The 12,149-nt window shown below is 32.2% G+C and overlaps 1 protein-coding gene across 2 annotated transcripts; it reads right to left on the bottom strand.

Moving 5' to 3' along the window:
- Positions 1-5,942: 5,942 nt before the first annotated feature.
- Positions 5,943-8,784, bottom strand: LOC126761930 (C-type lectin 37Db-like). 2 transcript variants are annotated; one of them, XM_050478364.1, is made up of 3 exons: positions 6,908-8,784; positions 6,763-6,842; positions 5,943-6,704 (listed from the first exon to the last, which is right to left on the bottom strand). In XM_050478364.1, the coding sequence occupies exons 1-3, from the start codon at positions 6,987-6,989 to the stop codon at positions 6,231-6,233; spliced, it is 636 nt and encodes a 211-aa protein (XP_050334321.1). In that variant the 5' UTR covers positions 6,990-8,784; the 3' UTR covers positions 5,943-6,230. The 2 variants fall into 2 exon arrangements, with proteins under 2 accessions (XP_050334321.1, XP_050334322.1); XM_050478365.1 differs by having other exon boundaries at positions 6,763-6,833; positions 6,908-8,776.
- Between the last annotated feature and the right edge of the window lie 3,365 nt (positions 8,785-12,149).

Below are 12,149 nucleotides of genomic sequence, written 5' to 3'. Positions count from 1 at the left end.
GAAGCTGCTCATTTGTCGGAACTGTCGTTGTCGGACCACTATAGCATATAGCTGCCATATAAACTGAAGGATCGGAGTCTAGTGATTATATGAAAAGGCAAATGTGTTACCTCCGAAATAATTATGTAGATGGGACCACTGTCTTACAAACTGAACGGTCGGAAGTAAGTTCTTGTATGGAAAACTTTTTTATTAGATGAGATATACTGACGAAATTTGGCACGGACACATTCACATTGGACCACTATAGCATATAGCGGCCATACAAACTGAATGTTTGGAATGGAATGCTTGTGTAGAATATCTTTTTATTTGACGAGTTATCTGCACGAAATGTGACACGGCTTATTGTTTAAGACAATGATGCAATGGTCCTAGCCTCCTTGAACCTAATAAACATAGGCTAGTGTTCTCTAAAAATAAGTATATACTTCCATATATTATATATATGTATATATATTAACAAATATTTGGCATAAATTTCAACTTGAACTTCGATATCGTGAGTATTGAGCTCTTTCAACAATCAAAATTTACCCCAAAAAAGGAAGTAAAATAAACAGAGCTAAAAAAATTGTTGCGTCACATATTTAGGAACAACAAAATCATGACGAAGCACAAGTGAGAGTAGCAGATATAGGACAACTAAACAAAAACAAATAACAAAAGGCAAAAGCGAGTAAGGAAAAAAGGACACGAAAAAAGTAAGCAAAGCAAACAAATTAAGTAATAATACAAGCGACAGTTTTCTAAACACATGCGAGAGTGATACATGGATCCAAGCGAGTCGGGACACATGTCGCGTGTGTTATGACAACATATAATGCTGACAACAACACAAGGTGAGCGAAGAGAAAAGCGATAGAGATGAGGGACAACAACATGACACACACACACATGGGAAAATATGACTGACAAGTGCGCCAAGAGCACGAAAGAATATGGTTTATCGTGTTTGTGTGTATGAGTGTAAGTGAGAAGAAGAAGCATGCAAAAACAGTCATCAGATGACTGACGTCGGAGAAGAAGACATTTGTGATAAGCATGTGCTGATAAGAAACAGACAAGCAGACCGCCAACGGCATAAAAAGGTAAGCTAACGCACACAGAGATAGAAATTTTGTATAACTGTAAAGTGTATACACATAGCAGCACATACTGCCCTTGGCAAGCATTTATCACAGTGTCGCTGTGTTGGTGGCGAGACGCACAACGTGCCGAGAATATAGAACAAATTATACGCCGCTCAAGGACATGCGACCAGGCTAACATTTTACCGCTAAACAAGCGTATACAAAAACAACAAAAAGCACCGCTGGCTGCTGAAAAGTATGCTAACAATGGATATTCGTGGTTCATGTGCGACAATCATAATACAAATTACAAAGCTTACTAAAGCAACAACAGTAAATATATGCAACAACAATACAAATAAGAAACAAAATGCACACCGTGGAAATAAAAGCAATGAAAGCATGCCAAAGTTGTTGTAGAAAATGTTGAGCAATATGTATATAAAATAACGATTTTGTTGTTGTTGTAGCAATGCTTTCGCAAAAAATGAAGTGAACTGCTAAATTTGCTGGCTTAAAGCGAAAAGCACAAAATGAAGACTGGCCGCTCTGTTTTTGCCGTTGTCACTTGCAACGGCGTATGCGACGTTGATGAAGCTGCCAACTACGCGGTGAGTGATGTGGTAAGCGCGTTGAAGATAACATGCATTAATGTTGTGCTTTGCTGTGTGTTGGTAGTGGAGCATTTGTGCCTGTAGAGCAGCAAGAGCTGGGAGGATTAAATTATTATTGCATTAAAGAAAGCGTGTTAGAAGATGAGGCTTAAAAGTTTTTGGTGTGGAAGCACCATATTTGTTTTCGATGAAATTGTTTATAAATATATGTATATATATATTTCTGAGATTTTGCTTAATATAACTGATTTGAAGTTAAAATTTATTTATTTATTTGGTTTCGGCTTTTTTTTCCACATAAATTTTGAGGTTACGTGAAAAAAGTCTGTATACAAATGTTCTAGATCTTTTCATTATCTACAACTTTGCCATATAATTCTTCCCATGGCAAAAACCGTTTTTAACTTTTCAAAGCACAGCTCTCCCTTTCCAAATTCCGTTCTCAGATCGCAACATAAATTATATTCATTTTCATTTTTATAATTTCATCATGATTGCCCATCAACTGCCTTACAAATTTATACTTATGTATGTATATAAAGGTACATAATTCATAAATATTTTCTTATTATTCTAAATTTTTTATATAATTAAAATGTTATTTATTTTATCTTTATTTACTCAATATGAAAAAAATTGTATTTTTATATTTTTAGAATTATTTTAAAATTATTATTTATTTCGTCTTCATTTACGGTCCATTTATTATGAACGCGACTGTGCAAGCTCATAATGAATTTCTATTTCTCAAGAATGAAATGCATTGAAGTTCTCTCTCTCTGTTAAGGAACGCTATATACATACTTATGTACATACATATGTAAATGAATGTAAACACTATATTACAGAATACAGAGAATGTTGTTAAACAGCAAAGCGCAACAGAAGTAATGTGACTGCGCAGCTGATTTCTGAATTTACGCTCAGCTGTGCACAAAAGTACAGAGGAACCAGACGAAATGAAGATAAGAAGAGGCATTCAAAGATATGTCTGTTAAAAATAACTACGACATCTGTTGGCAGCTCGGAGGATCTTTATTAATACAGTGGTCACCAAATCCTTTAAATTTTATACATGCTTTGGAAAGTTTATATATGTACATATGTATATACATATAAATATGTACATATGTATGTATGTATGTATGTATATTCAAGATAAAAATGATTTAATTTATAATTAATGTACAATAACTTGCCATTAAAAGGGACATTTTTGCATAAATATACCATAAAATAATTATGTTAATATTTTATAAGCACTTACCGCACTTTATTTTACTTCGTTTCGCGTTTTTCGCAATAAATTGAAACACTTCCCTAATCTAAGCTATTTTCTCTCTGCTTGCGCCGACGCACACACATTATTAACACTGACATAACATTTTATACACAACTATTGGCAGAGCTCTGCTTGCGCCGACGCACACACATTATTAACATTGACATAACATTTTATACACAACTATTGGCAGAGCTCTGCTTGCGCCGACGCACAGCGCTCTGCGCACAGCTTTTTCACTCATTTATTTTCACTTTCACTTTTACTACACAAATAACAACGCCCGATTGCTTTTGCTTCTTTAAGACGATTAAATTCACGAACTTCAACCTAATACTACTAAAAACTCCTTAATCGCAGCTCAAATTCCTAAACTAATTTCACTTTTCACGGAGCTGCTGCAAATACTACTTACACGAACGCGACAAAAAGCAACGACTATTCGAAATGGCGGCGGAAATTAAGAACGACCAATGACAATCGAGCTTCTATATTGAAGTGACGTCTGCAGATACTGTAGGAGATCGCCTGCAACTACCGAGCTCACAAATATGAGTAACAGATGGCGCGTATATTATTCTATGAAAATATTTATTGCACAGGTGTTATTATATTTGTTTATTAAGAGCTAGAACATTCAAAGTTGGATAATTTTTGCTTCACAAAAATGATTTTTAATTATCGGATAATAATTTTGAATATATGTATAAAAAAGTATTTGGTAGATATTGTAGTAGATCGCCTAAAGGTACAGGATTACAAATATTTTTGTGCTACAGAGATATGTCAGAGATAGGAATATTCTAATTACATGCCAGAACTTTGAATCTTATAAATAATATTGCCTTTTTAATTAGTTTGTGTTCAGTACATTGTTTTTAACAGAATATATGCTACTTTTCTGTCTAATGGTTAGAAACATTATTGGATGTCATGATCATGAACGTGACCAACAGATGGCGCACATATTAATCTTTGAAATTATATAATGCACCATGTTATTATATTTGTTTATTAAGAGCGGAAACATTCAAAGTTGTGCTGACAATTTTTTTTTTAATTATCTAATAACTAATCTAATTTTAAATATATAAACGGTTTTGGTTAAAATTGTAGTAGCGCTGTTAGTTACTGAAGCGGTTTAGTGTCTTCAGATGCCGCTTCCTTTTTGACAGCTCGATTTTGATTGGTCGTTCTTGACATCCGCCGCCATTTCAATTATACATTTCCTAGTTGTTCGCGTGCGTCGGTGGAATTTGCAGCAGCTCCGTGAAAAGTGCAATTATTTTAGTTATTACAGCTGCAATTTATAGTGTTTTTTAGTAAAATTAGGTAATAGTTAGGGCAGTTCGGGTTTTTAATCGTTTAACAGTGAAAAGTGTGATCGGGCGTAATTAGTTGTGCATTAAATGTGTCTATAGTGATATGTGCAGTAGGAGCAAGCGACGGACTGCCAGAATGTGTATATTAAATGTGTTCCAGATGTCGGTAGGAGCACCTATATTAAGTGAGGTAAGTCCAGTTAAAAAATATTAAAATTGGAAAATTATATTAAAATGCAGCGTAGGCCCTGCTCTAACGCAATTGTGTGTATCTGTGTATGAATGTGTATGCATTTACATAGCTATGCATATATGTATGCATATAACTACTTGCGCTGGCAAAAGTTTAATAGTTGTGCAACCACTGGATCGCCGTAAGATCCTTCTAGCTGCCAATAGATGTCGCCGATATTATCAAGCGCGAATATCATCAGTTGCCTCCTCCTATTTCCGCCACCATTGTTTCTAGTTCCTTTTAGCTAAGCGTCCGCGTAGAGAGAAATTGCATTAACAGAGTACGCAGCATCATCTCTCATAACAACACATTTTCAAAGCTGCGCAGTCATATTATTGCTGCTACTATAACTGTTGCTTAACATTTGCTGTTAGACTATCGTGCTTAGCATCGTCCATTAACAGTTCTTTTAATGAGACTACTTGCTTACAGGGCAAAACAGTAGTGGCCATGATATTAGGAAACCAAAAAAAAAAATAGTAACAATAAATACCAAAAAGTAAAAAAATTAAAAAATAAATAAAACAAGTTAAAAAATATATAGCATTTTATATAAAACAAGTAAGAAAGGGATATGTTCGGGTGCAACCGACAATTTTATACTCTTGCAATTTGTAAAGATCAAAGAGCGGGAAGAACCTTTAGGTACATACATGTACATACATAAAGCTTATTAGTTATATGGAATCCACGGCGAGTTTTCACCCGGTTTTATTAATTAAAAGCATAAAAATGTACCGTTATTAAAACAAACAAGTTCTCTGAATTTTATTAAGATAACTAACATATTAAAATTTATTTCGAATTTTTATATGTACATACATACATATACATACATATGTATATATGTACATACATATATATGTATATGTAATTTCATAATTTTTTTGCAAAACATATTTTAGTAACAACTATATTCAAAATTAATTTTAATTTTCATTTTAATTTATTTTTATTTTCTTAATTAAAAATATGTACATACATATGTACATATGTATGTATGTGGCAACCCTTTCTAAAAATTCTCCAGTTTTCTGTTATTCTGTTTGTGGATGATATCTAAAGACTAATATAAAATTATAATTTGCAAATTGTTTTGAATTTACATATATTTACATTTAAGTGGCAACACCTTACACAATTGTTCTTGGAAAAATATATATTTTAAACACTTATATTCGAATTTATTAAATCTGCAATTTATTTACAATTTCTTAATTAAACTTAGTGGCAACACTTTACAATTTTGTTCTATTTTCCGTAATTCCGTTTGCAGTTGATCAATATATAATACTAAAGCTTTATATAAAGTTACAATTTATAATATGTTTTAAATTGTCATCTGTATATTTATAAATAAGTGGCAACACTTCAAACAATATATTCTGCAAAAATATATTTCTTTGAACAACTGTATTTAAAATTATTAAACTCTTCATTTTATTTACAATTCCTTAATTATAAATATGTGGCAACGCCTTTATATTTTCCAGTTTTATTTAATTCTGTTTGTAAGTGATCAATGTTTATTTATCGCAGCCTAAAATGAAATTATATACAAGCATAAATGTGATACAACAGCTTATGTTTTGTGAAGTCGTTCACTTTGACAGAGCGCCATCCCTCGCTCTCTGTGCTCTTAGTTGGCGCCATGCTCTCTAATTCTTTTGAAGATGAAACAAAATGATAAGCGCCGCTCATACACTATGATGTGGGGCACAGCAAGGGTTGTGAGCATGATTTACAACTTCGGGCAGTTTGCGCAAAAGCCTCAACTAAGCCACTTAGTATACAGTTATCATTTTGATGCATCAACGAATTCTTTCCACTGCAATGCCTGTTGGGTTCGCGATACTGACAAATCGCGAGAAGCTCTGCGTCACAGTTGTTATCATTCATTAAAAGTATTTTATTGTACAAATAAAGATCAAGGCAATCTTCATTGTTCCAATTGTTAGGATTGCCTGGTGACCATTTGGTGAAGATCAAAGGTCGGCCAGTGGTGTGTGAGTCGAATTTGCCTTCCTTTGCTAAATCATTGCCGTCAAACCAAAGTCGCGATTCTATTTTTCTAGCTAAAATGTAATTTTGCAGTGCCAGAAATTCTGCATCCGATTCAATATTTGCCAACTCGCCACCATAAGAGCGACAGTAGTAAGAAGACGAGAACCAGTTCATCTATTCAAAGAGATATTTTTAATAAAAAAATAATAACTGCTCTATAGAGCACATTTACCTTTAAGGACTCGTTTATAAAGTAGTACTTGCTGCCGATTTTTATAAAGGGAAACATATTCTCCGCGTTTTCTGAAAGTACTTTACCCGATTGCAAACGATTTTCTCAAGCAATATAAATAACAAGAACAAAACGTAGCGCTTACCGTCATTATTAGGGGGAGAACCAACCGCGAAAACGCCATAGATATTTAGAAATATAAAAATAATGTGTAACAAATTTACCATCTCAGCGTTAATGCTTTTAACTCAGCTGCGTCTCTAACAGATTTTGACTTATTCCGCCAACGTTCTCTACTTCACTGTTGTGTTGCAGCGTAAGTGTCTTATAAATACTCAATTAAAAAAAAAAAAAAATTGAGAGATAACAGCAAAAGTAAAAACAGCGATAGGCATGTCATATTTCGTTTAATGAACTAACAAGTGCATCTCGATTATACAGGGTGATACATCTGCTAGTTTGGTAAAAAACCAGAAAAAATTGATTGTAACTAAACTAGAATAATAAAAAACAAGTAAGAAAGAGATAAATTCAAGTGCAACCGAACATTTGCTACTCTTGCAACTTGTTAAGATTAAAGACTCCTTTAGGTACATAAGACTTGATAGTTATATGGAGTCTAGGGCGAGTTTTTACCCGATTTTATACATTAGAAGCACAAAAATTATTAAATATTAACCAAAACACGTTCTCTAAATCGCTATAAAGTCACCCGTAAGTTCGAAATTCCGATTCAACCCATTTGTAGCACACAGATGTATTATTATAAAGAAAGGATTCTCCAATTATAGATATATCTCATACCCATATTTTCGGTAAAAATTAAACTATAAGCACTGGATCCACATATCCAGTACTTAAGGGCTTGAAACCAAAACCAAAACTGTGGTTCAATTTACACCATTTATAGTCATAAGATGGATCTCTTTTAAAGAAGAAAGTTTTATCCTGATATAATAATTCGTTCTTGATTTGTATACTGTGCTATATGGAAAGTAGGCGAGGTTGTTGTCCGATTAAGTCCATTTTCACACTGTAACATAAAAATGTCAATAGAATGTCACATACCAAATTTTATTGAAATCGGTAAGGTGGGTCTTGAGATATGTGACGGAAATACAGACAGTCATCCGGACCTCAACTCGTCTCGTCATCCTGATCATTTATTTATATATAACCCTATATCTATCTCGATCAGTTTTAGGTGAATAAAATTATTATACACCGTAGCAACATGTTGCGAGAGTATTAAAACAAAGCAGTCCCTCTTTATTAGCATTGATGTTAACAAATTATGTGGAATTGCTGTTATAATCCTGGGCAAACAACAAAGCGATGTAATTTTTTCGTTTTATGTTATTGCAAACCCGCCGAGTGATCGCCTGTAACTTCGTTACAGCATGCACAACAGTGTAAGAATGTTACATATTTGCGCATGCAAACGCAGTTGTTGTCTCGTCATCACGAAGTAGGGGAGCAGCACTGCAGAAAATTATAAGTGCAGCTGAATGACCGAATGTTAACGCTATTTCATTCGTGTTCGTTAACATTCTCTGCTTGATAGTCGTGTGTCGGTAAGTGCGCGTCGGTACGCGATCGCGATTAAAGTTTGTGAAAAAGTAAAAAAAATATTAATTTAGTGGAGTTTTTTGTGTTTAATTTAAAAAATATTGGAATTTGTGAATGTAAAGTGATAAGTGTGTGTGAATTAATCGAAGTGAAAGTGTGCAAACGCAATTTAGCAAAGCAGTGCACAATGTGTTGGTTTGGCAAACATGTTTCAGCATGTTCGTGTGAAAAATGCGCGTTATGAACGTAGAAAATATACATACATATGTATGTGTAGTGGTAAATTTAAGTTTAGTGAGAAATTTATCAATATTGGTGAAATTAAATTGTTTTTATTGCTCGATAATAGCGTTTAAAATACCCGACGTACGTTTAATTGAAAGATGTTAAATAACTGCAGGCAATCAAAGGAAAGGGTGAGCACGTACTTACTTATATATGTATGTATATGTATTTTATATTAAAACAGTTAATAAAAAATTAGGATACGTTTTTTTATTGAGTAAAAAAGTTATAATAAAGCATATCTTAATTTTTTAAGCAGTAAATATTTTTTTATAAAAAAATGCTTTTTACATACTTATGTATGTAGGTTACAACTGCGTTCTTAAATTTATGCCATCAATTTAAAAAGCGTATTCAAATTACTTCATTTGCAACTACTAAATCCTAAATTACATACTTTCTAAGCTTTTTTATACTTTCTTACATTATTATTGTGCTCCTGTTAAGAACTTCAAGACATTATATTTGGCTTATTATGCCATTTAGGCTTGTTATTTTTTATGATTACCGCTTTTAGGGGTTAAACATGCCTTTTAACCAGGCTCTTATGCTGATATCCTGCTCTATTAAGTATAAATGTTTTTGTGTGCAAAGTAAGTACGCTTATTTGTGTGTGTTAAGATGTGCAAAATACGCTGTTTGTTATATAATTTACTCCCCATCTTGGCTATTTTGGTTCGCGTGCGTGTTTATGATTGCTACTTAATTTTGTGTTTGCAACACTTTCGCCACCAAAAGCGTTTTCGGCGCACAGTTTACCATGAATGCGTGTTTGTGTGGGTTTTTAGGTAGAAAAATTGTATAGCAGCAGCAAGTAGATTATAAGAAATTTCTTCATTTGTTGGGTTGATGCAAGTGAATGTGTTTGTTACATTTCTGTGTTCTGACAGTGGTTGTTTTTGTAGCGTATTTTTTTTTTTAATTTTGGCTTAACAAAGCTTTCTGGAATAATTATTTTAATATATTGTTAATGTATGTATGTAAACGCTACATAGCGCTGTCGTTTGTGGTGAAGTTCCACGTAGTTTCATAAAATGATTTAGCGTAGGATAGCCATTTTTTTGGATTTCGGGTATAGGAATATGGTTCTTTAAGAAAGTTTCTTTCAAAAATTTACTTCTACCTTTTTGTATAACTTTTTCCTATAAAAAAATATTTTATATTCTTCTGGGTCGTGAAAAAATTGTTGTCCATACTCTTCGTATAAAAATTTTTCTGAAATTAAGTAACTGAAAATTAGAATTTTATTTGTTAAAAACTTTATTATATAAGGTCTTAGGACCATACACATTTCGCTGTGAAATCTAATGGCTATCAAAGCCATCTTTATTTGGATTTCAGGTATAGCAGATGATGTTTACTTGAAGAAGTTTTTTTCAAAAATTTACTTTTAGTTCTTTGTATAACTTTTTCTTATCAAATAAGTATTATATATTCTAAAAAATCTATCGCATCCTATAAGAAAAATAATTTTTATATATTAGGCTTCTGAATCGTGAAAAAACTTCATTCTTATTTTTCGTAAATGAAATTTTTCTGAAATAAAATATCTTAAAATCAGAAATTTATTCAATAAAAGACATACATAGAGATACATAATTTTTTTTATATAAAAATTTTATATACATACATATATTTTAAATTGTGAAAATTTGGATTTCATAATTTTTTAAAAAATAAAAAATTTTTATTTTATATAAATTTCGCGAAAATTTTGTGTCTCTTATTTTTGTAAAAAAATTTTCCATAACTAAGATTTTTAAACTAGAAATTTATTCAATAAAAAAAATATTTTTCGTATAGACTCTTTGAATTCTAAAATTTTGTGTCCATAATTTTTCAAAAACAAAAAAATTGTTAAAAATTTCGCGAATTAAAAATTATTGTATAATTTTTGTCTCTTATTTTTTTTTTAAAATACAAATAATATTTCTTTTTTTTTTTTTTTTTAAATTGTGCATAAAATAAATTTTAGAAAGTAAATACATATCTGAAAAATATATAAAAAATTTTTAAAATTTCTAGATTTTTGTAAAAAAATTTATTCAAAATAAAAAAAAAAATATTTTTCGTATAAACTCTTTGAATTCTAAAATTATTGTGTCCATAATTTTTCTAAAAACAAAAAAAAAAAATTGTTAAAACTTATTATCTCAAAATTAGTTGAGAAAATGCTATTTTAATTAAAAATATTGTGCCTATAATTTTTGTTTGAAAAAACTTCCCAAAACTAAGATTTTTTAAAATATTTTTAAATAACATTTCTTTTTTGATTCAATAAATTAATATAAATATACTGCTGGCATGCATATTTTGCATCATTTCATCCCACTTCTATATAGAGCACCACTTATACCTTTGCCCCCTCACCGCTGCATTTATTTCGTTTATTTAATTTAATAATCAATTTGCAGTTAATTGTTTTGCGTGAAATTTCTGACATTAATGTAAGCGCCGCGTGACAGTTCACCTTTGAGAATTCCACATAATTGAGCGTACGTGTGTATATCTCTCGCGCGCCCCTTGCACGCGTGTGTTTGTATAGGTGTGCACGCATTTGAATGAGCGGCGAATCGCGTGCGTGCATGAGTTGCCTGATTTTCGGCGCACAAAATAAAAGTGTTATTATTACGACACTTGCGGGAATTTGGTGGAGGTGGGTGGTGTGTGCGTTACTTGGAGGTAGTTGCGAAAGCGGAAATGTTAATTAAAAGGAAATTATATTTTAATCGCTGTAGTTGGACAACTTTTTTCGGCGCAGCTATGAATTAGTGCCTTTTTGTATGTATTTATTGTTGTAATATTTATGTGGCAATGCGCGTGTGCTGTTATAATTAAGTTTACATGCTTTGATTAAGCCGCAGACAGTTTGTGTAATTATTTTATGATTTCTGTGCTGTTGGGTGTTTGTGTGTGTGTTGGACTGCGTGGTGCTGTTGCTGCTTTTGAAGGGGAAATATTAATTAAATATAGCAGTTTAGTCTGCTATAATAACTTTCATGCTAGTGGAGAGCTTTAATATGTATTTTGTGCTTTTGTGAAGTTACATTTTTTATAGCATAAAGGGGTGTGAAAAGAGTTTTATCTTGATTCTTAATGGTTAATGGTGTTTTTGTTAGTTGTTCGATCTGAACAATTTATTCGATGACTGTGGCGCTGCCTTTGGTAACAGTTGACAAATTTCGGGAAGATATATCTCAAATAAAAAAGTTTTTCAAACCAAATATTTTGAGTTTTCCATATTTGTTATAGAATCCGATACACTTTCTTCAGAGGTTGCACCGTTTGTACTCCATGCCAAATTTCATGAGCATATCTCATCAAACCAAAAAGTTTTCCATACAAGAATTACGCTTTGAGCGGTCAGTTTGTAAGGCTGCTATACCGCAAAGCGGTCCGATATCGGCAATGCTAAGAAATAAGCAGCTTCTTGATAAGAAAAGTATGTGTGCAAAATTTCATGTTCATATCTCCAAAACTGGTGGCTCTCATAAAGGATCATCAACATTTTCTGCTTGCTTTTGCAAACTTAG

The sequence above is a fragment of the Bactrocera neohumeralis genome, chromosome 6 (assembly GCF_024586455.1).
Source record: "Bactrocera neohumeralis isolate Rockhampton chromosome 6, APGP_CSIRO_Bneo_wtdbg2-racon-allhic-juicebox.fasta_v2, whole genome shotgun sequence".
Taxonomy (NCBI): Eukaryota; Metazoa; Arthropoda; class Insecta; order Diptera; family Tephritidae; genus Bactrocera; species Bactrocera neohumeralis.
The sequence above is the reverse complement of the archived record's forward strand: the minus strand, read 5'-3'. Positions and strand labels throughout refer to the sequence as shown.

Excerpts from the sequence above, each read along its gene's own strand:
- LOC126761930 (XM_050478364.1), bottom strand. The coding sequence starts at position 6,989 with ATGGTAAATTTGTTACACATTATTTTTATATTTCTAAATATCTATGGC. Across the intron at positions 6,843-6,907 it reads TTCTCCCCCTAATAATGACG|TACTTTCAGAAAACGCGGAG; the intron begins GTAAGCGCTACG and ends AATCGGGTAAAG. Across the intron at positions 6,705-6,762 it reads TTATAAACGAGTCCTTAAAG|ATGAACTGGTTCTCGTCTTC; the intron begins GTAAATGTGCTC and ends CTCTTTGAATAG.